The sequence below is a fragment of the Anoplopoma fimbria genome, chromosome 8, assembly GCF_027596085.1.
Source record: "Anoplopoma fimbria isolate UVic2021 breed Golden Eagle Sablefish chromosome 8, Afim_UVic_2022, whole genome shotgun sequence".
Lineage (NCBI taxonomy): Eukaryota > Metazoa > Chordata > Actinopteri > Perciformes > Anoplopomatidae > Anoplopoma > Anoplopoma fimbria.
In genome coordinates, this window is record NC_072456.1 from 22,976,889 (window position 1) to 23,004,119 (window position 27,231).

General features: G+C 41.1%; 2 protein-coding genes across 2 annotated transcripts in view; one reads left to right on the forward strand and one right to left on the reverse strand.

Annotated features, from left to right (window-relative positions):
* The window catches only part of fgf22 (fibroblast growth factor 22), a 28,132-nt gene extending 16,235 nt beyond the window's left edge, over window positions 1–11,897 (reverse strand). Inside the window, exon 1 of the mRNA XM_054603414.1 lies at window positions 11,492–11,897. Coding sequence (XP_054459389.1) covers window positions 11,492–11,897 — 406 coding nt within the window. The remainder of the gene's footprint in view (window positions 1–11,491) is intronic.
* An 11,100-nt stretch (window positions 11,898–22,997) lies between these two features.
* Window positions 22,998–27,231, forward strand: part of polrmt (polymerase (RNA) mitochondrial (DNA directed)) — a 49,217-nt gene continuing 44,983 nt past the window's right edge. The window contains exons 1-4 of the mRNA XM_054602309.1: window positions 22,998–23,140; window positions 24,098–24,196; window positions 24,470–25,320; window positions 25,812–25,945. Of these exons, the coding sequence (XP_054458284.1) occupies window positions 22,999–23,140; window positions 24,098–24,196; window positions 24,470–25,320; window positions 25,812–25,945 (1,226 nt within the window). The 5' untranslated portion in view covers window position 22,998. The remainder of the gene's footprint in view (window positions 23,141–24,097; window positions 24,197–24,469; window positions 25,321–25,811; window positions 25,946–27,231) is intronic.

Genomic DNA, 27,231 nt, shown 5'->3' on the forward strand with positions numbered 1-27,231 from the left:
GACCCTGATGATGTTGTGTCAATTCTCGCTTTAGGCTTGAGGGTTTCATTTCTTTTAAAAAAGAATAACAAATTTGATGAGTGATGATTGAAATAAGTGGGCATTAAGCAGGAATGTTGGATCTAATGAAGGACACTATCCAGGTGCATTATTGGAAATGCAGGATCCTGTGTTTTTGGAGCTTGAACCATACTTTGGATTTAAACTCAGGATATCTGGGCCTTTGAGGCTTCAATTTTGGCCATTCTTTGTTTAATCTTTCTCTTGTGAGTCCCTCCCTGTTTGATTTATTTATGTTATCAGGACTTTGTCTATCCCGCCAGTTCTTTTGTCTTCCCCTGGACGCCTTCAAACAAACTGAAAACAGTTTTTTTTGCTAGTAGTTCTGTATTCAACATCAGTCTCAAAAACCCAAGTTACTTTGGAGAATACTGCCAACTATAAGTACTCAGGTGTGCAGCGAGGTTCCAGTGGCTGAGCACCAGGACACAGAATATTCTCTGTGGCCTGAGCCTGCCCCATATTTACATTATTAAAATGAGATGGGCATACAGGGAGGTGACAGAAGGCACAAGAGTGAAATCAGGGCCCTGTCAGAGCTGTCACTTGCTCCACTGGCCAAAGGGGCCTGACCCTAATCCTATCCACTGCAGGGGAGGAGACGGGGAAATGGAGACAGCAGGAGAGAGAGAGGGATGGTGATAGGTGGAAAAGGGGCAGACGGATACAAAGAAAGAATCAAATGGATGATAGTGAAAGATATGTGTATAGAAATAAATATATGAAGAGAAATGAGCACAGAGAGAAAGGGGCAGGAGGTTCACATCAAACCAGCTTCTACCTGTGCAATGATGAGATGAAAACCCAGAGTTTCATATGCATTTGAAGATTTTCCCTGTCTGCTCAGTTATGGGCCAAAAAATCGCATTATAACCACAACCTTTTCTTCCTGACTCACTCAAAAATAGATGAATAGGGGAGAATGTTGTTATGTTGTTACGTCTGCTTTTTCAAGCTCTGAGAACTAAAGCAGTTTTACTCATATGCACTCTGGACAATGCCCAAAGTATATGGTCTTTCACTTTTTCCCTGTTTCCCTTTTACACATGTAGCACACAACAGGAGACTACTGCAAATCTCACTGTCCCTAACGACTAAATCCAATCACGATGTATCCTGTGTGACACAATGCACAATGATTTTAGAGTCCCCTCCATGTATCCCATCCTCAATTTGGTATATTACTGCACATGACTACATTTTCATCAATTTAATAGAAGCAGACAGATAAATCTGAACTCCCTTTTTATTTAGAAAGTGCTTTCAAAAATCAGACTACAACAGTCTATAATATTACAAGCTGTTTCTTTTCAATACCAGTATCTGTTTGACCCACCACAGGGGTTAACAACATTACAAAACAAAACATAAATCCTTATAAAAGTGTGCTGTAATCTACAAAATAAAGGGTTTTTTTTCACATTAGCAATGCCAGTAATTTCTATGGCATTTTACACTGATATTAGCCTAGCAGCTAGCAGAATTGTGTTAGTTAATTACTTTTCCTCACTCATAGCTCTTCTACTCTTACTTTGTTTACGGTCAGAGTCTCCTGATGGAGCAACACCACTGTTAAATTGCATCATGCATGCTATATTTTTTCAGCATTGTTGAAACAGGGAAGCTATTATTGGTAGCGAGAGCAACAAGTTAGCTGCTGTCTCTCCGCAAGTGTGTGACATTTTACTAGGGAGCTTGCAGAGTAAAATCCGTTTTATGTCTGTTGTCCGGGTAATGTCTAGATCATTTCAGGATTGAACTGAATGTGTGAAAGAGGCTTTAATTAGCCAGATTAAATTTGTAGTAACTGTTCAGCAAGAAGGAAGCTACGTTCAGGACTAAGATCTCATTGTGTCCACACAGGAGTGATGCATAGTTTGGACCGTTCTGTCCTACTTCAGCTATATCCCTGCAATGCCTTTCGCCACCCTCTGTGTTCTAATGAGGAGCATGGAGGTTCCAGACGGGAAAACACCCTCGTGCACACAAGCTTGCACATGTCAGCGAGCACACAAACACACACACACACACACACACACACACACACACACATGCATGCATCTGAATTGAGTGCAAGGTAAAGTCTGGTTCATATTAGCCATTAGGGAGAGCAAACGCACATCTTTTTCAGTTTAGGGTCCACTTCATGCTCCTGCAATGGCGCAAGTATAAACACAGGCACATGCTTTCTAGAATGTACACACACATTCAAAGAGCCCTGACACGATACTCACATCCTGCTCGTGTTCATTTAGTGAAATGGCCTAAGAGATAAAAAGCAGGTACGGGTGGATGTGTGTAATGCATTTGAGAGAAGACGCTGTATGGTCTCAACCTGTTGGTATGCACAGACCTGCATCAAAGTTGCTGTTTTTAGCCCTCCACATTTGCATTAATTATCCTACTCTCAGGAAATGTATTTCCAACACGGTTATTTAGAACAGACCGACTTCACTGCTTCAATCTTGACGTCACAGTCACAACATTTCTTGTTTTTATGAAATTGCCATCTAAATTCAAGAAGAACAAAAGACAACTCATGTGATTTTTTTTTTAAATATTTTTTTTTGTAAGGTTCAATTTAAGATTCTAGACTGTTCCCACCCAGGTGTGAGTCCTTATAGTCTGCATTGTGACCCAGGTATGTGAATTGTCTTCAAATATGCATTATCTTCTCTCTTGTTACTGGACTTCATCTTAAATGCAAAATGGATGCACTTTAATCTCACATTGGGGCTACTTATATTCAGCTCTATTTCCATATTCATGGTCTCATAATGTCTGGTAAACTTTTTTAGCCAAGCTAGCGTCACAGATCTCGGGATGTCAACGCCTGTTGGCTCACCACTTTGGTCCAGACTGAAATACCTCAGAAACTATTGGAAGGACTGTCATTAACGTTTTTACAGATATTCATGGTCCCCAGAGGATAAATCCTGCTGACTTCTCCTAATGCCATTTTCATTTTTGATTGAAATGTCAAACACATTCTCACACAAATGCGTCAAATAACACAGCTTGGTCAGAAGCACTAAGCTTCAAACTTTGAGCCTCTTTGCAGGCCTCAAGTGTCAATTTTGCACATGTCAGTGATGGCTTGATGTTAAAAGGTCGTTAGATGCATAGTATCTGTTAAAAATATGCGTAGTTGTGTGTAAAATGTAAATATACTTTCTTACAACTATTGGATGGATTGCCATTCAATTCTGTCAAGACATTCATGGTGCCCAGAGGATGTATACTGACTTGTGACTTTTCTTCTAGCCCCACCAGAAGGTCAACGTTTTCACTTATTTGATGAAATATCTCATCATCAATTAGAGAGATGGGCGCAACATTTTGGTACAAACATTCATGTTCCCCAGAGGATAAATCATAATGACATCGGTGATCCCCTGACTTTTCTTTTAGCATCACAACCTGTTTATCTTCGCTCACAGAGCAGCAAGCATGGCTGTAGACTCTTGTAGTCTTGTTTAAAACTGATTCAAATAATCAGAACTTGCAAAGAAATACATGATGTAGTGTCTGCATGATAAGAAATGTTGCATCATCACAGGCTTTCTGGTGATCAGTATCTTATTTGCTGCACAGTTTAGTGTGACAAGTTAAATACAGTAAATGTGTCATTTCCAGTTATGATCTTCATTGGGATGCAGCTCCGCTTTTTCTCCACAGAGGTGTCATTATTAAACAGATTTCCAGTCTATTACACATTGCCAGGAGCTGTAAACTAGATTTTTTATGACATTGTTGCCTGACAGCAAGTCAATATTTAACTACACAAATTGCTGAGCAGGTTGTGGTTGCTATGCTTGCGTGTGTGAGTGGTTTGTGGCTGAGATTAAAGTCTATTGAAAGACCACGGAGCTCCCATGTGCTGGCTTAAAGCTTCACGAAAAAAAAAAAAAAAAAAAAAAGGGCAAGGAGACCCAGATTTACCTGAATGTCACCTTTGAGAAAGAAACGCCAGATTTTTACAGCTTCTTATTGCTTCCTTTATGATTTGGACCAAATCCTAGAAAGAAAGATATATGTCTTAAGGGCAACAGGTGCACTACATTCCAGCTATTATTGCTTCCTAGTCTCGGACTCCTTGGGATTTTAAGTTAAATCTGAGCACCTTTAAACTCCTGTAGCTTTAGCCAGCCAGCCGTAGATGTATTTAGGGATGCCAAGTTGTTTTTCCCCCCACACGTCTACCAGGGGTTCTCTTACAGCTTTTTTATTCCTGGGCCAGTGGTTAAACGCCTTCCAAGACATGATGTCTGGTTCAGTTCGAGCAGGGAGGTGAGAGGCTTTATTGGAAGGGTCAAAACAAAACCATTAATCTGTCTTGGTCTATCTGAGGTTGAGGTAAGACCTTTCTCCCCTGGCTGAATGGGCTGATTATGTCACTGCATGTGTGTGTGTGTGTGTGTGTGTGTGTGTGTGTGTGTGTGTGTGTGTGTGTGTGTGTGTGTGTGTGTGTGTGTGTGTGTGTGTGTGTGTGTGTGTGTGTGTAGGGTCCGAGATGTGAGTGGCGGCCGCTCCTTGGTGAGAATTTCCTTTGGCGAAAGATTTCAAACGTGTTGTTGCATGAGTAAGACTAGCTGGCCGACTGTTCCCATCTGATCTAATTAAAACTAATTTTACACCTTTCACAAGAAAAAAAAAAAAAAAAAGCACAGAGTAATAACAGTGCTAATGTATTCTAAATGAGGGAAAGGCCAAACTCTTTACCCCCATTTAAAAAACTTACTGCCAGGCTGTGACCATGTTCAACGTTGCATTGCTGAACCATGATTAATCGTGGCTCATTACAATAATGTATAAAGCACCTAAATCATTGAGGGAGTAGTTTTTGGATGGCAAAAAATCTGTCCGTTCTCGGGGGGAAAAAGACGGAAAATAGAAGTATAATGCTTATTTTTCTGGCCCAAATAATATTTAAGGAGTCAAACCTAAATTTTGCTCTATTACACTCTTAAATAATTTACTGATGCTCACACTAGTTCTTCCTTCAAGTATTTAGAAATGGATATACTTGAACCTTGTATTCAGTGTCCTTCTCCGCTTTAAAGAAGCTTTTCAGAACTTCAGTGCAAACACCTTTTATCAATGGCCTTAAGATCCAAGTAGCTGCTAACTGGCACTGTGAAGTCTTCTCTTTTGTGTTCCCTTCACACCCACAGGATGTCCCGAGCTGTGGGATGCTATAAAGGAATTGGCTGCTGGAGCCAAAGTCAGACTCTATAAACCTGCTGATGAACCCAGTAAATCCCAGAAAGGAGCCAGAGCCAGACTGCTAAAGGTTGTTAGCTACTAATTGCTACATTTCCAGAGCCCATTCATGATATCAAACCCTGGTGGCAGAAACCAGGGGTCCTCGGCTAATTAGGGTGACACTGACACTCTTGTCCTGCAATGTTCCCAGGACAGTTAGTGTGTGTGTGTGTGTGTGTGTGTGTGTGTGTGTGTGTGTGTGTGTGTGTGTGTGTGTGTGTGTGTGTGTGTGTGTGTGTGTGTGTGTGTGAGAGAGAGAGACCGATTTGACATGCACGTTTAACATGCATGCGTGTGCCAGTGATGTTTTATTTAGCTTTCGGCCTTTTGATACAAGACACATTTGGCAAAGGGTCGATTTTCATTTGTCTCCCACAGGCCGAGGCCATGCACTGTCCTTATTGAAGGGATAATAAATGCATGATTCGTGGGATTTTACCCTCCTGTTGGCATCCAAACTGTCCACGAATCCCGCTCTCAGTTGAGACGACCCGGAGGAAACCTTACATAATGCCTAATGAGCAACGGGAAACGCTCCAGCACTCCTCTAGCCTTTAATTTCCACCTCAATACTGGGCAGAGCACGCCCCAGCCCTTCTCCTAGCCTCATTAACATGTGTATTCTCCCGATTCAAAACACCAAAGCGCTTCTTTCGGCCAGGTGCTTCCCTCTTTAGCCCCTCCAGCCCCCGGTGCTGTTGATCCAGTCACACATCCCAGTCTGAGCTCTACAAGAATTAGTGGTGAGTCATGGTAAGGATTCAGAATGCCCAGGACAGAATAAACGTTCTTACACCTTTAAAATGGCAGACGGCACGCAACAGACATTTTGTAATGTCTGTCCCTTTTGGCATGTGTATGTGATTGTCCCTTAATTGCAGCCTAGATAACACATGAGCTGATGATGGAGAATAGTTTTATTTAAAGAAGAACAGAGATTTTTATGCATGGATAAACTCTAATTTAAAATTATTTATAAATCCAAGTGAAACGAAGGTTAGAGTGTCTTTAGCTTCTGTACTGTGACGTATTCTCCAGTGAAACAGAACATTTGAGAGGTGTACAGATAAAAGAGGGATTTAAATCAAATCCTTCCAATTTGATTGGACGCTAAAAAAGTTGCAGATTTATTGATGGATGGATGTCACGATATTATTGTTTGAAATCGATCGGTACTAACTCACTCAAGTACACGTCATATTTTGTTTAACAGGAAAAAAAGATAATTGGATTTTGATATAAAAAATACAAAGAAATTGTTTTTCTTTTGTATTTCTCTTGCACAATATGACCAGGGATGTGATCTAAAAGGGTTGAAGAGACATTTTTAATTTCATTTTGACTTTAGGTGTCTTCTGCTTCAGTATAATACAATGGTAAGTACTTAATAAGAGCTTGAGAGTACTTTAATGTATAGGAATGTTCACAAGTGGTACATAACGATACTATGTCCTGTGTATGAGGTTTCATTAAATTAGTAATAACTCCCACACTTAAGTTCAGTTGAGCCCATAAATTAAACAGATTTTCGGATACGAACTCTTCCTCCCTCTCATCTTTATTTTACTACTGTGTGTGCGGGACAAATGTTCATCGCTGTCTAACTAGTCAAACCTTTTAGGTGTATTTAGTCATCTGTCTGCAGCACTCGTCCTGTCTTTCCCCATTTTCAAATTCAGCCTCTCCTTGGCGAGTGACAGTTTCCCCTGTCTAAAACAAGTTTGAATAATTTCCACAACATCTTTCAGCAGGGTGGAAGATTTTCTTCCCATGGGTCCCGTCCAAGTCAAATACACTCATGAACTAGGAAAACTCTCACTTCAAACGGCAAGATGTTGCACACCAAGGGGAAATTTGGTAAACACAACACACCCTGGCTGAGAGAGTTGCCCGGCTGTAGAGAGCGAATGGAGCTTGTCTGGCCTCGGTGACTCCTGTGATTCTAGCGGCGTGGTGAGGTGACCTTATTTCCTAAGGGTGAACGGGCTGTCACTACCTGGAGGCTGCAAAAACCTTTGAAGCCTTCAGCCACACACACCCAAAATGTAACAGTCTATCCTTTAAAATGAGATGAAAAAAACGCAACATGAAATTAAATATATGCAGTGCGGCATTCAAAAAAACTTTAATTGTAAAAAAAAAAAGGGGGAAAAATAGAAAAACAAGCTTGTTCTTAAAGCCATTTGATTTCGATTAGCCATCACATGTTGACTGAATTTGACTCAGGAGCATATTCCCCTGGTTCTCTACTCTCTATTTTCCTACTGCTCCACTTAGCTTTATGATTTGCTGTTGCAATTGATCATGAAGCGGTTGCTGGGCGTGCCCACACAGCTGTTGTGCTGAAGCACTGTCTAATTAGCAGGCAATGACCGATGACCCAGGACAGGATATGATGCGTACCTGCCTCTGGAGCTTTTGTAAACACTCGGGTGTGTTTTTCCCCTCGGTCATTTTCTGCTCTGCCATAGGTCAAAAGAAAAACATGTCGGGGCCCCCCCCCTTCGGCCCCTCAAAGTACTGAAGATTGTTTCTTCTTGTGGCTGTTTCAAAGTTATATTTAGAAACCTTGATGATAGTTGGAGGTGGATCTATATTTAGAGCGTGCGGTTTCAAAGGCTGTAGTCAGATAATAGTCTAGTCACGTATATCTCGTCAGATTTGTATCTCTCTGGTTTGATTAACAAACGCATTGAAGGTCGGGTAAGCGTAAAACTTGCTTGATTATGAAAACAAATTTAAGGATGCAGATACCTGAAACTTTAGTGTGTGTGTGTGTGTGTGTTTGTGTTTTTGAGTGTACGTTTGTGTATATTTCTGCTTGAGTGATCACAAGGCAGGACATTTTTCTCAGAACAGTTTGGAGATGGAACTGATACACTTTCAGCCTGTCCTGTCTGATGCGGATGAAAGTTTTGAATTTCATTGCTCAATGGGCATTTAATCTCTTATCTGTCCTTCAGTAAGATCTGATGATTTTTGCATGTCATACTATCAGATTTTCCTCACAAAGCATAAGGCAAGACTGATCAACAGAAATGCATTTATTTACCATTTCTTTTTTGCATATTTCTATATCTCCCTTCAACCCTATCCAGCTCTCTCATCTCTCCCAGTCCTCCTCCCTCTCTCCTCTTCCCTCAGCTGTTCCATGCCCCTGCTCCGCTGGGATTGATACAATATTTTCCAACCTCAATTAGCAGAGAGCCTGTTGACTAATTCCAACTGTTTTTGCACCTGAGAGGGAGCTTTGGAGCTGGGGCTGGAAAAACTGAGTGGGGTGGAGGTGAAGGGCCGGGGCCTGGGTGTAGCAGGCAGAGCTGTCGGGGCAATATAGCTGTGTCGACAAGAGTGTAAGGGCGACACAGAGGACAGAGGAGGGGTCGGCCAGACTGCTGGGTACACTCGTGAAAGCTGCAAGCAGGCTCAGGGCTGTCCTGAGTTCAGGTTAGTCTTGCACAAAACAATGGAAGAATGTGAGAATTATAATACAGGCCAAAACAATACTGTGTCTCCAACATTGTCTGTATTTTTCTGCGACGGTATGTATGTTTTTGCAAGCACATCAACACAACTTTTTTTTAGGTTTTGCATCAGATAGAACCTTTTGTAACTTAACACCCTATTCAAATTGTCAAGACAATTTCGAGGACCACCGTCCCGAAGAAATGAAAAGTAAACATAATATGTAAAAAAAGTAATAACTGGGCTGTAAATATGTGTTATTTCACTGTCAGCTGTAATGACCTAAATAGGTGTTATGCTGCTTAACCTAACCCATCACTGCCTAACGTTCTGAATCCGAATTTATAATATATATATATATATATATATATATATATATATATCATATTTCCTCACCACGCTTTTACTGGCGCAAGTTGTCTCCCTCGTAACTCTTTTGTTTCACATAAATTATCCATTTTGTGCCGCTGCATCCGAGGGAACGTTAGCTAGCTAACGGTTGCAAAACACGTTTGTGTCTACCTGATGATGTGTCGTGGTTGGCGTGGTGATATTCAAACTTAACTGGTCATTGAAATCATGCTTTGTTGTATATACTGTTTTTTTTATTTATGTGGATTCTTGTGCACATTTAGACACAAAATAACTAGCTTTATAAATTACCAAAACTTAAATGTCATCTAACCTTTTGGCAGTATCTCCGCGGCCCACTAGATGGCGCTCTGAGGTTCACCCGTGGGCCGCCAGCCCAGTGGTTGAGTATATCTGAGATAGAACCTCATATTTCAAAAGTATCTATAAAATACTAAAAAAGAAATGAGTCCTCTGTCCTGTGTGAGACTAATGCCGATGTTGCCCTCTGCGTCACTGCTCCTCATTAAATATGCACCATTTCCTGCTTGCCATGCCACTCTAATCCATAGCGTGCCCACCGTATCAGTATCAAGAACTCGTCTGGGTCAGGAGGCTTAAGGTCTGATTGATAGCCTCCTCACGTGTTGGCAGTAACGGTAGCCTCACACAGAAACAGAGTGAGACCTCAAAACGGCCTTAAACCAGATCTGCCTCATTGTGAGGCGCAACCACAGACTGACCACAAGGTCTACATGACCGCTGGTTTGGTGCTGTGCTCAGAGCCCAAAAACATACACCCTCGCTGTGTGTGAGCGAGCAGATAGAATCGTTCTTTCCACCAAAGGAAATGAGAGGAAATGTATGAGGACATTATATTTTAGGGGGACTGCGCTGTTTCACAGAGAGCTATACCGCAAACACCAAAGCATTAATAATGACATGAGTATGGCAAGAAAAAGCATAAATGTCACAATCCTCAGCCGTAACTTTTGCTACTTTCCAAAGACTCTGAACATTTGTTCAAATTCACCTCGTGTTGCTTCCACGCTTCCAGCATGACCTCTGAAATGTCAAATTCATGCAACGTTTGGGAGTAATATTTTATTATGGGAGCTGACAACTAGCACTAATATGAGAGAATAATGTCCCAGCTTGGAAAAGCCCACACGTCCAACTTTAACACAGTAATAATTCATCTCAACTTGAGTTCCTACCAGTGTGTGTGGTTTTAAAAAAGATTCTGCCAGGTGACTAATCCCGACAGGTTAACAAATGTCATCCAGTCTGCAGCTTGGAGCTTATTGAAACAGTGGCAACAGACTGGCTGGCCTGTTAGCTGGACGCAGCAGCTGCTCCAGCCCCCAGTAGCCGTGTGGAAAAACTCTGACTCACCCACTTGTATAAAAAGGCATTAACGAGCAAATACATAAATATTACAGTCGAAGGCATAAATGTCTCCAAGGGCTATCCAGTCAGTCAGTCAGCCGGTGACTAATGGAGAGGGAGGTCAGATCGTGACCGGAGTCGGCTCATCTGACCTGGTCAAGCATCTGAAAGACGGTCATTGATGGACACGCTGAAGAGGCACGGCAGCTGTATGAGCAACCTCTTCTCAGGTGTCCCTGAAGCACATGTTAGGCACCGACTACAGAATAACCTGTGTGGGTCTATCTGGCACTGAATACTTCACGTTGGGTATTGTTGCTAAGAGGTATGATTTTGGGCTGCAAGGAAGATAAATAGAGATTTACGGCCGTGTGCACGATTGTCAGACAAATGTAACGGCGAACTGTAAATTACATCAGTAAAGAAAGCAAAAATCCAATTGCAGGTTGCATGAGGATTTAAAAAGCATTTTTGTTTCTCTCAACACTATTAAGTCTCATTATTTATGACAAATCAAACTATGAACAATGCATGAGAATCGGTGTGTGCATTCATCGGGGCAATGTGTTTCCATTTCCACCTGCTACTTACAATTGATGCACTTTGCTCACAGTTTTGACAAGTTAATCCCCAGTGAAATATTTATTTTTTCCAAGCCCAGCTTGCATCGCCAACTGATGCTCAATGTCTCTCCTCAAGTCAGCTTTCCTGTTCCGGCAGTCCCATGAGGAGTCTAAATCCACACTAGGGTATTCCCTTCTTACCTAGCAACGCGTCTCTCATGCTCTAAACACAACACAAATAGCTCAGCAGCGATAGTACCATAGGATATCCCTATGAACTGCTATAAAAAGTGAACAGATAAGAAAGTCCAGCCATAAAAGTGAGGACGTCAAAGGGCATCCTGCCCTCTCCGTGACACCCAACGCACATCTGATAAACGGAACTTAGATGCACTTACTGTCTGCGTAGTTTTTCCGCCGAGTGCCGTCCACCTTGCCTGTTTTGTCAATACAGAGGAAGAACTTGTTGGCGGAGTAAAGTCGCCGTAGCCGGACGTCGCCCTCCAGGTGATTGTAACTGCGGGTGTGCCTCTCCAACGTCCATGAGCAGTTGATGCCACCCGCCAGCACCTGAAGGGGCTCATGTCCAACCCCAGGAGGACAGGCCCCTGTGGCGCTGCCAGCGGTGACCAGCAGCAAGGTGAAGCATGCCAGGCAAAGGGAGGCCGCGCTGGGTAAGGGGAGAGGTCGCCCGGTGGAGGCTGCGGTGGTGGTGGTGGTGGTGGTGGTGGTGGTAGTGGTGGCGGTGGTGCCAAGTGCAGGTTCAGGACAGAGATGAGCTACGGACGGCGTCCATCTGCACATGGTGGGTCAGACTCCCAAGGTGCACCTTGTGCAAGCTGTAGGCATGCTGATGATGGGGGGAGATGTCCCTACGGAGGGGTGACGAGAGGGTGGGAGTCCCTCAAGAGAGAAGGGAGGGAAGTGGCACCCTCAGGATCTTCTGGATGTCACAGATGACCAATCTCCACCTCCAGCAGGCCTTTCTACAGCAACACGCTTCCTCCAGTTGTCATCTTTCGATTCTATTTGTCCGATCCTTTCATGAAGTGTTTTATGGATCCTCCTTTAAAAGTTCCTCTTTAGTGTCGCTCCTTGTTTCTCTGGTTGTTCTCCTCCTTTGGAATGAGGTCTTCTTTCCCGTACCACAGATAAAGTCCTGGGCTGTTTTTGCGCATGTGTGTGTTTGTCTGTGTGTGTATGGATAGGTGTATTTCTGTGTGATTAAGTATGTGTGTATGTGCGTGAGTGTGTGTGCACCTTGCGATGCTCTACTCTCTCTAGCTGAATAGGAACAAGGTGCCTGTCTGAGCTGCTGACCCGTGGCTGAGAGGGAGTTGAATGAGGAGGGTTGGTGACTGACTGCGTGTGTGTGTGTGTGTGTGTGTGTGTGTGTGTGTGTGTGTGTGTGTGTGTGTGTGTGTGTGTGAGTGTGAGTGTGTGATACTGAGAGAAAGGGAGAGAGAAAGAGAAGGAGTGAGCGAGTATGGGAGGGAGAGAGCCGGTGTGTGTTTGCGACAGAGAGAGAGAGAGAGAGAGAGAGAGAGATCGGCAGTGAGAGTGTGTGTCTGTGTGTCAGTGAGTGAGCGGCAGTCAGCGAGTGTGTGTGTCAGCCGGCACGGGGCAGTGAAGCAGTCAGTGAACGGCCTCACGCTCTGCTGTGTGCAGTCAGTCAGTCAGTCAGTCAGTCCTCTCTGACGCTGAGTCGTCCTGCATTTTATCCTGGGCAGGGCCAGCATCTAGGGGGTTGAAAGAGAGAGGGGTGGGGGTGGGTGGAGGGTGGAGGGTGGGGTGGGGCCACTGCACTCATTCATAACCATTTCAAACAAATGAGAAAAGCCCGCAGCTTCGAGCACTGTCCCCCTTTTTCTATTCTCTCTCCGAAAAAAGTTGATTCTGTTAGAAACAAGTCATTCGCTTTTGACCTGAGGATTTTTTTTTATCCTCTTTTTCTTTTTCTTCCCTTTTTTCTTTTTCTCCGTCACGGACACCTGGAAAGACTTACATCTGCTTTCCTATCCCAGAACCTCTGCTGTCTCCCCTTGATGTGAACGGTGAAGCATTTTGCAACACGGTCGAATCAGCTCCATTACTGTCCAGTGAACCACCTCGGAGACCCTTTTTTTTTTTTTTTTTTTTGACACCTTAACTCTCTTTTCTTCTCGCTTGACCACATGTGGCAAATTAAGGGAGCCTTTGTTTTTTCCCACTGCTGGTTTGAATCATCATGAAGTCGGGAACACAGAGCAGGTTGCAGGAGTGTCGGCGGAGTTAGTCCAGATGAAGCCTGAGAGACTTTCTGATCACCTGTGTTAATATTTCAATGGAACACCCTCTCTGATCTCGGCCATTTAATTTGGGGGAGCAGGACGGAAATGAAGAAAACACCTTTTTTGTGACTTCCCACACTTTTGTCTGTTTTTTACAAGCCGTGTAATGAACCTGATTAGGGCAAGAAAGGCCAATTCCAGCAAACCGCCATGGATGTATTTCCAGCATTTGTGATTGTGCATTTTATTGCCTTGCTTTTTCTGCTTTGTCTGTGAAAGCACTTTGTAAACTCTGTTTTTAAAGGCGCTAAATAAATCAAGTTTGTATTGTTATCCTATCAAACTAGAACTTAAAGGAGGATTTTTACATTTTGGGAAACATGCTTATGGGCTTTCTTGTTGCGAGTGAAAGGAGTAAATGAATACCACTATGTGGTAAATATAAGAAACAGCCAGTTAGCCCAGCTTAATATTAAGACTTGAAACAGGGTGAAACAGCTCCTCTGACTCAAGCCCCAAGAGCTCCGGGCTTTGAAGCAAATTAAGCAAATAGTGGCAAAACAGTGGAATTACAACGTCAACGTCTGTCACGAGGAGCTATTGGTTCAAAAATACCTTTTCCCATAGACTTAAATTGGGAAAGAAACATCAGTTACTCCGCGGATAAAACGTTTTTTTAATGTAAATAAATCTCTCAGTACGAACAATAGCCGTATTTAAATCGTCATGTGCTAAAAGTTGTAAAATGCACTAATAGCCAAATACAGAGTTATTTCCGTTCCTTCGTTCATGGGAATGAGACCAAAACAATCAGTTGAACTCCAGAAACATGCTGGTCCTGTCCAAGGAATACTCTGCACATAATCCCCTGTAAAAAAGACATAGAATCGGTTTTAATTAAACATGATATAATATGTAAAGTAGTGAGCTTTAGAAGTGCCTTTTTTTTGCTAAGCTAAGCTTACTGCCTGCTGGCACCAGAAAACAAGATGGTGACTTCAAAACAGCAAGAAGAAGAGCAACTTTGTTTGTTTTATTGGAGTGAGCAAAAATAAATCAAAAAAGAAAAAGCCGTGGGGTGACCACTCTAACAGATAGACCGAGGATAGGGCACACAGTACAAAAATACATGCACTTCACAAGCATCCAGTTCACTTTTTCTGGATCATGTGCAGTCCTTGCGCTTGTAGTACATCTAGTCCACATGGTCACAAATGTTGGGCGGATCTGCATGGACGTGGCAGATGCAACAACCATGAATTGAAATAAATGCATTTCCCAAAATGTCTAACTACCCCTTTAAGTTTTTACATTTAAACAGTGAGATGAAACGTGAGCTTGTGTAAAGATGTAAAGAGATTCAAAAATTAAGAGAGAAGACGCAGAAGTTTTGAAGTGGGGTTGTCCAGTGGTGATTCCCTCCTTGTGTCCCTGTTTTAATTATGAGTACCACCCTGAGGCCACGCTCGTCCGGGGCTGGAGGTGTGTTTGAGGAGTCCGTGCTCAAAGAGGGTGACAGTCACTTCACACTCTTTAGCTTGTTAACTTCCGCCCCTGAGACCTGCTGTCCCGCTAGCCCCCTTTTTAAGCCCTCCCATCATAAAAGAAACACTTCCAGTCACCTCTTTCTCCAAACTCCAAGCTCCAGTCCTCCCCCAACTCCCAGTCCTGTCTACCTGACAGTATGTTCTGGTTTTCGGTGCCCGCCGGTCAAAGCTACCTTCAGCATTTATCTATGTGGGCCCTTCGTAAAAATCAGTCTTTCACCCTCAATTCCTCCGGTCTTACCGCTCTCTCGTGTTTTCTTTCCTCCCGTCTCTGTCCTTGGAAGTCTGTTCTGCATAGGACAGTTTTTAGACAAGGATTATTGTGAATGTGTTCTTTGTTAAGTGATGTATGAACTTGTTTCCCCATCTTCAACAAGTACAAAAACATGGATTTAGTTTTTGGGACATCTAAGTGTTTGCACGCTTGGCTCAGAATTTCATTTGTTGTTCTTTCTCTTTCAGCACTGCAATAGTATTTGTTAACAGATTTATGGAAGGCATTTGGATAACAGTTGCTTTTGCACCATGATTGATAATAGTTTGAAATGCTGATGGAGCTGCATCATCTTCGAACTCTTGGTAAACTAATTAGTTATAAACTGAGACATGATTTTTGTTCTGAAGTAATACTTTTCAAGTTAAGTATTAAAATCCCATTGTTACATCACGGGGTGCTGTTCCCTCACCTTCCCTTGTTGATTGAGGCAGATTGTTTTGTTGCACATGCTTGCAAGTCATATGATGCTTTCAGCTAATAGTCCCAACAGACTCCATATGTCAATTATAAACGCCACAACAGCCCTAACCATTTATTTTTCCAGTATGACATTGATAATGTTCGGAACAGAGTTGCCAAATTTTTCTTTATTCAGTTCGTAGACGTTAAACTAGAAATTATACTACATTTCTGATCACCTTGCAGTCAGGTAGGGCTAATTTTTACTTCATTAAAGTTCAGTATCTTATAAAAAGTACAGTGATACTATTTTAATATTCAAAATCATGTCAGTCAACGCTTACTTTTGTGTAAATTCAAAAGACTTGAAAGTGAAGAAAAATGACTTTAAACACTTTTGTGCACATTATTATTCAAATGTTACAATATATGACATGCATATCAGATAGATTAGAGGTTTCGACATTTTGTAATGATATCATCACTGGAGTTAAAGGTATTACAACTACTTTGGAAACCAGTAAGGTCTTGGTAGACCCTCATAAATGTAATTAAAATGCACTGACCACTGTACAGTATGTGGTTTAATTAAGAAGATAAATGAATAACTCTTTTTGTTTTGACGGATGACGAGGTCTGTCATTATTTACTGTTGGACTGGTTTCTCACACAGTGGTGCCAAACACGCAAAACCAGTGAACAAAACAAAGAGAGAAACAAAAGACAGAGAAAGTGAAATGGAGAGAGAAAAGAGTATTGGAAGTTCCAGCTGTCCTTTCTTTTCCAAAATTCCCCGTAATTAAAATCATACAATCATTCAATGTAACTTCTCAAAAATCAGAGCGCCCCCTGAGGTCATCAACAAAGCTCGGGCCTCATGTGAGTGTCAGATGTGGCAGCAGATTGCTTTGTGGTGTCTTGGAAGCAAATGTTTGGGCTCTGAGCTCAGTGCCGGAGCAGACACAAGCATAATGTGTTTCTTTGTTAAATGTCATAACGTGAATCTTTCTCTGTTTTACAGCGTGCATCTTTGATGTTGGGGATGCAATTTAAAGGATTTCAACTTCGAACCATATAATGAGGAATGGATTCGTGTCCGGTTTCCAATTTGTAATCATGTCAGGGTGACTTCTATTTACATGGATCAGGAAGAGATACGACAAATCTTATGCTAGTAGCTATGTTCAACCCAAAAATGACATTCCCATACAATGAAACAGCATTGTCAATTATGTCTCCAGGGAAAGTTTCTCCTCCCGGTTTCAGTTTCTTTTTGTTGTTGTCAAAAATAGGTTTCTAATTATAGTCTGCGGACTTTCACGTACGGACATTTTGGTGGACAGGTGGATTAAACAAACACACTGTTTATGACCCAATGTGAAACCAATTTTTATTTGCGTCCATAATTTAAATAATATAACAAACATACTAATTATAAGCCAGACTATGATGTTTTAACTAAACCTTACTAAGATGTTTTGTTGTTTTTCGTTCTTTTTTTGGTCACCTGATTACGTAACCACTGAAAACCAAAGTAATCTGAGAAAAAAAAAGCCCCTCGTAAACATAATAAAGAGTGTTAACATGCTAACATTTGCTACACAAACAACAGATGTGACTGATGGGAATGTCATTAGTTTCACAAATATTTGGTTCTTACCCAAAGAAATTTGACATGATGACGGTGCCAGAGGAACTGTTAAAGCATCACAATTCATCCTCGGGAACATGAGTGTCAGAACCAAATGTCATGGCAAGCTATTGAATAATTGTTGTCACATTTCACTCAAAACCACAAATGTGATCCTCGTTAAGGGAGAAGTCAGGCATCACAAAAGTCATTGGTACTCATCCTCAGAGGACCATGAAGTTTCATCTTAATCCATCACATAGTTGAAGGGATATTTCAGTCTGGACTTGTGTGGGTGTGTCCTGAGCTGAGAACACCACTCTGTGAGCCAGGCACCCAAGGAGGATGTTCTCAAGTGGAGGAACCTAATCTTTCCCAGCAGGAATCCAAGCGGCTCTGTAAGTGTATGAATAGAGATAATATCTCTATAATGAGGCCTGTTTTGTACCATCAAAGTCTTCAAAAGGCTCTGAAACCCGACCTCCCTCATAGCACTGACAATCCCTCAGTAATAGCTCCCTATTATTAATTGTTTTGCTTGCCTGCTAAGTCCTTGTCTCTCTCTTTCTCCCTCTTGCTCTTGTTGTTGTGTTTTTATCTCACCCATGACCTCGTGCTTCTAAGAGCGTTGACATTCTGCCAGTTTGTAACTCAGTGGTAGGGAGGTGTTTGTTTCTTAAATGAAAACTGTTTCCAGATAACAATCTACTTTCTCTTTATTGCAGATGCTAAACTGGAAGGAGTCACTGCTCTCACATAAGGAAATTATCTCACACGTATTATTCACTGGCAGTAAATCCTTATAATTTCAGCTATTATGCAATTCGTCCTTTCAGCGCGTCCAACACTGGCTGTGTTGTTGCGTCAGAGCCGACACACAGGTGTGCTTGATATCTTTGAGCTGTCTGCCGTGCTGTGGTTGGCTGACAAACATCCGGACGTGGTTAAAGGAACTGACCAGACCACCCCAGACCACACGGCCCTTTGCATATCCTGCTCTGTGACCATTGTCTATTGTCAGGGGCATTATGATAAGTGGGTCGTCTATCTGATCCTGTGATGAGTTCTGAGAGATCCAGCTTCCCAGTTCTCCCAGCAATCAGAGATCCAACCGTCTGATAGTGTTTGCCGAGAAAAAAAATGACGTATCAGAAGCAAATAACAGAGGACAGACGGACAGGAAACAGGACTGTGGCGGTGAGGACGGTAAAAACAAAGCACTTTATGAATCTTTGCTGACTCAGCATTTCTTCACTATCCCTAATGCTAGCTTTGTCCAAACGTTGAGGTTGACCAAGCGTCATTGAAGTTTGAAGTAAAGGCCTGCCTACATGATTCTTTCAAATGATTCTATCAACATGCACTTGTGAATAGTAGCATGACACATCTTAAGACTTATTTTTACTGACTCTCTAATTGAATCCATCTTCAAATGCAGTAAGAGCTGTGTGAGTCACAGCGGTCCGGTAAAGGCCGGCGCAGAAGCCTGGAGGATCATTCAGATGTCTGTCTCCTTGTAATGGACAGTAATGGACACAAAGTGTGTGATGAGTAATATTTAATGTTTGCGTTGGTACTCTGGAAGTTTACAGTGTGCTGTAAAAAGTGCTAATGTGCTCATCTGGAGTCTCATCTGGAGCCCAAAGGTGTGATTTTTAAAAGAAAGAAAAAAGTTCAATAAAGTTTTCAAATTCAGCTCTGAATATGACCTCTCAGATGTCACACATGTGGAGTCTCACGTGGGGAGTTCTTAAGGAGCAGTTTTAAACACAGGTCACTAATTCCATGTAAGTGCTGCACACACACACACAGACAAGAGACTCACACGCACACACAAACACATGCCAAAGGCATTTACCAACACAAGCTTCTCACAGAGAAGTATCTCCATCAAAAAGCAGCCCTCTCTCCATCTGTTAAACAAATAGGGAGCCCCTACAAAGGTGTGCAAAAGAATCCCCATGATCAAAGTGTGTGAGAATGGCAGCCTTGTCCTGGCCTGGCCATTATCAGACCCCATGAATGCCTGTCTTCTCCTCTTTTGTCGGCCGAGGCATTGACAGTCACTCACCCGGCAATGACTGTCACACCAGCGCAAAGAGCCAGCCGCCGACAGGGGCCGACCACATCAAACGAGGCTGTCAAGGGGCCCTGCTCGTGAACCGTGGCAACAAACACCTCCTGATCCTCACCTACAGCTCAGCAGCAGACACCCACCGCTGTGCTCTCAGCCTACTGCCTCCGCTGAGAAAAGATGTACTGCCTGGACCCCCCCCCCCCCCCCCCACACACACACACACACACACACACACACACACACCACCACCACCACCACCTCTCTCTCTCTCTCTCTCTCTCTCTCTCTCTCTCTCTCTCTCACTGTCAAGTAGTGCTTGTGTTAACCTCCAGCCTGCCGAGACACAAAGGGCCGCTAAAGTGTTTAAGAATGCTTTATGGATGCATGACAGGGGGGAGGCTGACACTGCTGGGGGTCAGAAAGTGTACAGGATGTGAATGAGATACATTCAGTTTTACTTTCAATTTGGGGCTGAGTCACGCTTGATTTAAAACTCTGTGACGTTTGAACTTCAAAAGTCCAAAAGAAAAAGATGACAATCATTTTTAAAATTGGCTTTAATAAGTACTTTGGTTCAAGTGGGTGTGCGTGCAGGTTGCATGTGTGTACTACCAGCTTCCTGGAAATAAATGTAACCTCATACGCAGTATTTTTCCTCAATTGTGAAGTTTATTTTAATTGCCAGAGTAGCTGTAAAAGTACAAGTCCTGAGACAACTTATACACAATTATCTTACATTTTTGGCCGTGTTTTAGTGGCAGATTCTGTGCTTACAAAGAATCATTATGAATTTCACATAACTTTATCATTCATAACATTGAAGGTCACAGGGGAACAAACATATTAATTTTGGGAAAAGTGTACTCTGAGTCAGAGCCAGTCACCACTGGAACATTCAATTATTCAATTAAGAGAGAGCACTAATTACCAAACCGTTAAACATAAACTTCAGAGATGCTTTAAAGCAAACTAGACCTGCAATCATGACTAACCCCAATACATTACTCTATGCTGCTGTAAGCCTGCAAATGTCCCCGCTGCGGGACTAATAAAGGATTATCTTATCTTATCTTATCTTACATCACCTCTGACACTGTCTTTACATAATTGTTTTTACATATGTGCTGTTTTTGTAATGCAATTATGTATGTTATTGTGTTATATTGCATGGTATTATATTGTGTTGTACTGCAGCGCTTGTAAAAACTTTTTATTGATAAGATCAGGCTACGAATTTGTATTATTATTATTTTTTTGGTACAACTAATCAGTACACAAGAGAATGATCATAACTTTACTGTTGTAAACTAAACTACATACTGTACCATTGATGGTAAAGTTCCATTACCAAAACATCTCAGAAAATGCTATATTTAAATGGGGTGTAAAATAACACATATGTGAATACAAATCTCAACTTATGATACAAACCATGTTGCTTGTATCATTGTGGGACACTCATGTTCACCTTGGTCTCCTCTTTGACCTCTAGACCTACTTTGAGAGACTTTGATGAGACTGCCACCTGTAGGCCAAACATAATTCACTGTCCATTGTAAACTACTCTGATGTATACGACGGAAGATTTTTATAAATATTCAGCAAAAAACAAGTGCAGTTCTATCTTTTAAATATAGAAAAAGAGAAAATACATGAAGTCAATTTAACATAGTGGGTGATAACTAAAACTTGTTTCCTAATTACTGCTACCCCTTTAAATACATTTAATTATGTACTGATCCACTGCAAGGATCATTTGCAGGTTAGGCAGGAGAGAAAAACGCCCCGAAAGAACCTTGCTGCAAACAAGATGCCTGTTGTCAATCACGATGTTGAAGTCGCAGCAGTAAACAGCAGGAAGTGGGAACTTTTTTCATTGCTTATGATTAAATATTCAATATCAAAATTAGAACCATGTTTTAATCATTGTTTGCTAACTTTATTTAAATAAGTTGCTTAAATTAGCAGAAACCTTTTTTTGAACTTTCAAATCATATCTGTTTTTTGGCTTTTTCCATTTATTTGAAACAATAAAAGTAACTTCTTTTACTTATTTAGTATAAGTTGGAAAATGTGACTTGATTTTGTGTTCACGTAATTGTAACAGATGGAAAGTTTGTTTAACCTGAGCCTTATATCTAACAAGCAGGTTTGATATTAGTGTGTAACATCGAGTTACATTAATATTCAACTGCCAATTTGCAATGTTTCATTGATCATCAACTGTGTAGGCTGCACTTATTCCGACTTATAATTACTCAGTTTTACTGTTAGGCTTAATTAATCCACGTCCTACAGTAAGAATGTTGTTTGCCAGACTGAAACTCAACATACACTGCATGGCTGAAAGAACATAAATATCTTGATTTCCAACTCATCTTTGATAATCGAACATGAAAATCCAAAATAATAACAGGCTCTACCAAAAGTACAGTACCAGTCAAATGTTTGGACACACCTTCTCATTCAATGGTTTTTCTTTATTTTTATTTTTTTCTACATTGTAGATTAATATTGAAGACATCCAAACTATGTTTAGATTACCCTGCCTTGTTTTGTTCACTCATATAACTACTTGTTTCAAGAGCTGAACTGAGGCAGGTCTGATCATAATGATTTGGGATTCATACATGACATTGAACTTTTGAAAACCAGAATATGTTTTATATTTTAGATTCTTCAAAGTAGTTGAATGAGAAGGTGTGTCCACACTTTTGACTGATACTGTATGTATTTGTTGTTATTTTATCTGTTTTGTATGGACCCATGTGTCTGAAATAATAAAAAGTTGGAAAGTTGGATAATAGGCTTAAATCCAAATGTACTTATGATGTAAAAAAAAACTGAATTATATGTAAGATACAGTACCAGTCAAAGGTTTGGACACACCTTCTCATTCAACTACTTTGAAGAATCTAAAATATAAAATTATTCTGGTTTGTTGAGCATTTGTTTGTTTACCACATAATTCCATATGTGGTCCTTCAAAGTTTGGATGTCTTCAATATTAATCTACAATGTAGAATTTTTTTTAAAGAAAAATAAAGAAAAAACATTGAATGAGAAGGTGTGTCCAAACTTTTTTGATTGACAACTTTTTAATACTATATATATATATTTCTTTATATAAATAGGAAGTTTGGAGATTCAAAAAATCAAAATCAGGGACAAGACAACTTTTTAATGAGCTAAATTTAAAGAATAGGTTTCCAAACTATTTTATATTTACTTATATATATATATTTATTGTATATATTTCATTTTGTTTCTTTGTTTATAGGAATTTATATATATATATATATATATATATATTATATATATACATATGTGCAGTACCAGTCAAAAGTGTTGACACACCTTCTCATTCAACTACTTTGAAGAATCTAAAATATAAAACATATTCTGGTTTGTTGAGCATTTGTTTGTTTACCACATAATTCCATATGTGTTCCTTCATAGTTTGGATGTCTTCAATATTAATCTACAATGTAGAAAAAAAAGAAAAAAAGAAAACCCATTGAATAAGAAGGTGCGTCCAAACTTTTGACTGGTACTGTAAAAACAATTCAAAGTTTATCCCCGCTCGATTTATCTGCGCTCTTCTAGCCACGCCTTCCCCGGTGACGAGCGCTCCTCGCCACTAGCCTGGTCTCATTTAAGATGGCCGCCTAGTGCTCAGGAGTAACGCGGTTATTACATGTCAACATGTCCCTCCTCAGAGTGTGTGCCTTTGCAAAATGTCTCAGCCGTCGCAGTGTAGTTGAGAAGAGTGCTGTTCGCGTGTCTCTGGCGGACTGCTGCCGGCTGTGTGCGTCGGTAAGAGGCGGTGCAGTCAGACGGATATCAGGTGAGTCTCCTGCATGCAGGTGATGGTCGAGTTTGCCCATTGGTCCAAGGACTCTTGTGTTGTGGTTGTGTATTAAAGATAAGATAAAATAATCCTATTATTATTATTATTATTATAAATGAGAAATGTACAGGATTACAGCAGCATAGGTTATAGTGCAAACAAGAGACATATTAAAAGAAAAACAAGATAAAATAAAAAGTATTATAAATAAGCAATAAAAACAGTAAAGAATCCACAATAACTGAAATATTATATGTACAGAGAATAACTATTGCACAGTGTATGTGTATTGCACAGGTTTTTAGTGTCATGTGGTCTACTGGGAGCAGAGATGCTTGTGCAACCTGACAGCAGCAAAAGTAACTTCACATGATATAAATGTCACTCATATTGTTAAGAGCTCTATGTGAAAACCTGCTGAGTCGCCACTTAATTTCCTGACTTAGTTATACTAAAACATTACCATTAATATTCAGACCAAAGGTTTGTGGTTCGATCCCCATCTCTTGGTGGTCCTTGAGTGGGAATCTGAACCACCAACTGTCCCTCATTCATACATACAGTACCAGTCACAAGTTTGGACACACCTTCTCATTCAACTACTTTGAAGAATCTAAAATATAAAACATATTCTGGTTTGTTGAGCATTTGTTTGTTTACCACATAATTCCATATGTGTTCCTTCATAGTTTGGATGTCTTCAATATTAATCTACAATGTAGAAAAAAATAAAAATAAAGGAAAAACTATTGAATGAGAAGGTGTGTCCAAACTTTTGACTGGTACTGTAAGTGGAGGGAAATTAAGTATTTATTTTAATCTGCACTAAGCAGAACCCACTACCACTATTGTTCTTAGTTGTTGAACCTGTCTTATTGTTTATAAAGTAGAGGCACATGTATTTATTATTAACTCTAAGGGTTTGTGTTGTTTTTGTGTGTTTTCTTTTTTCAGAGACACCCTTCCAGCTTCAAAGAAGAAATGTCTCACTTGTGATCCCAAAGAGAGATGACACTAAGAAGCGTGTACTGCAGCAGTCTACGTTGTTGGACGGTATGTTATTGTAGACGGCAGGTTGTCATGCTGACACATCTCAAGCCCCCACTAGCAACTAAACGTATCAGTAATTGCAATTTCACACCCAATGTTTGTATATCAGAGTTCTCTGACCTGATTTTCCTCTCTGCATCCTGTCACCCCAAACTGTTTAGTCCAAGAATCCTCTCTGTGAAATGTTAGATTACTTGGTAGTTCTGTCTGTCTATCACTCAACAGCTTTTTTTGGTTGCTAACATTAGAAATGTCTTTTATATTTTTCTCTCTCAGTACTTGAGGCCAGGATCCAGCAACTCCAATCTGACACCGTTTTAGATGTCCATCATGCAAATGTGCAATTTGTTAAAGCCCACTCTTCTGGAAGAGGGGCTTTATCTGGTAAGGGTCCCAAAAGCACACCTAAGGAGAAAACTGACATTCCTAAATCCGGAAAGACTGTTAAAGCAGCTTCTAAATCTCAGCCCAGCCGCTGGATGGAAAAACTAACTCAGGAGAAGAATAACAAACTCACAAAACAGCAGCACCTCAATCAGAAATTACAGAAGAATGTAAAGGAGAAACTTACCGCCAAATCTAAAGGAAGCAAAAGCAGCTCGGCGCTCCCGGGTACTTCATATAAAACTATATCTAAGACTGCGCCCGCGATTAAGAACAGGGGTCACTTGAAATTGTCCGATGAGATCCGTGCTGCAGTTTCTCCAGCAGAGGCGGCTGCTGCAACAACAGCGGGCACAGCCGCCTTGGCACATAAAGCATCTAAAGGGAAACAGAAGGGCTCTAAAAATCAGGGTCCTGGTAAAGAGGGTCAGAAGCAGACTGTCACCGATGACCAGGGCAGGGCCAAAGAGCTGGCCGAGGTGGAGGAGCTGGAGAGGAGGCTCAGTCAGCAGGTGGGCCAGTGGACATCGTCGAGTAACTCGCAGCGCCTTCAGGAGGACGGTGAGGCGACTGCATGCGGGGACATCCAGCTGAGCATCCGCTCGTACCTGGAGGCCTGTGTGTTTGTCGGGGACGTTGAGAGGGCGCACCGGTTCCTGCTCAGCCAGCACAGAGTGATGAGTCGACGTAAACACCTGAACACAGATGTCTACAACATCATCATGAGGGTGTGGGCCAAGAAGGTGAGTTCAACAACCAAGACACATTTGTTTAACTGCTTCTCTTTTCAGTATTTTCTTTTTGTGTGGTGGTTAACCAATCAAAACACGGAAGATTTATTAGGCGGACTTGTTTAACGGTCTAATAAATCTTGTATTGTCACTGTTTACAACTCATGGCAAACTTCCTCAGGATGGTACATGTGTGCTTTTCTTGCGAATGAGATGATGTGCGAGTGTTGTAAATACTTGCACGTTCTCAGGTTCTCTGGTAGTTGTAATTTTTTCTGTTGCATTTTATAAGTGAACCACATCATGAAGTCTTGGCTTTGATCAGTTATTATGTTGAGTTACTATGTTTCATTGGTCTCAATAAACATTTGGTGATTGGTAAGAATATAATAAAAAGTACAAGGAATCAAAGTTTAATGGTCTTCTCATGTATCTCTCTCTCTCTCTCTCTCTCTCTCTCTCTCTCTCTCTCTCTCTCTCTCTCTCTCTCTCTCTGCTTGTAGGGCACGTTAAGTCAGATTGGCCGTATATTTATTCTGCTAGAAGAGGCTGGTCTGAAGCCAAACCTGGGATCCTACTGTACTGCTCTGGAGTGTATGGGCCGCAATCCCAGCTGCTCCCCAAAGGTCATAGCAAGGTATGTACACACACACACACACACACACACACACACACACACACACACACACACACACACACACACACACTACCAATGAACAAGACTCTTGATGAGCTGTGTTTGTAATAATATGCTTTTACATTTTTGTTCTGTATAATGTGCTATTTGTAAGAGGAGTATTTCTGTAAACCATGGGAAAGAGATTTTGAGTTTTAAGGGAGTATTTGTAATACAGAGACTCACCAGCAGGGGGCATGCTGTCCTCATGGTTTGCACTTTTGCACATCTTTTCTGAGTTCTTGCATATACTATTTATTAATGATTGAAGCCATGATTGTCACTGTTTATGACCATTTTAATATAAGAATAATGGTGTCAGAAAAAAAGCAACGTGTCGCAAATAATGAAACAGTTGTTTGTATTATTTTTCTTTGCCTAATGGGTTTCATTGTTGGGTTTTTGTTGATTTAGCGGAGGGCTCCAGGATAGCAGTGTTGGTTGGAAGGTGATTTTACCATTTTGCTCACATGTGGATTAAAGAGCAGCATGACCTCAAGAGGCTGTAGTTGGGCTTTTTAGACAAACATCAATCATGTTTATTAGGATTTTACTTCTGGAATTTTTGGGATTTTTATTTTTATTTTGCTTTATGGTCTTGTTTAAATACTTTTGTTGCTGATATATAATATCTCAACTGGGAAGGTCAGAGTTTCCCTTTGCCATTATGGTCCATTTGTAAAAAAAAAAAAAAAAAAGAAAAAAAAAGTTGTCTTGTGTACCAATTGTAAATTGAGACATGCTTTATTGTGAGTACCACACAGTATCAGCGTTCGGTGTCTCTTCTGTGTTAAGCTGACAGGATCCAGTGTTCCTAACAATTTGAACCTCATTTGCTCTGCCTTTCCCTCATCCTGATATTGTTTCTATGGCAACCCAGCATCACAGGTTTTGTTTCTTAAATCTTTTCTCGATTCTGGATGTTTCTGTAACAGTTATTGTAGCGTTTCCCCAAAAAGCCGGCATGACTTGTTTTGGTTGTGGCTGCGTGCTGACACACAGTATTAATGAGGTTGGTTTAGGCTAATTAAATAGTTACAAGACAGCAGAACTCTGCCGTCATTCATTGAGGTGAAATTCATAATTACATTTTTTGCTAAGACAACCTTTGTGCAACTTTTTTCATCAAGGACACCCTTGACAGCCAGTAGCCCAGTTGTGTCCCTAACTAGGTCATCATGACAAATCACAGTTAAGTATTATTAATCAAGTTGTTGTGTCACTGACTGTGTGTCAGACACGCGCTC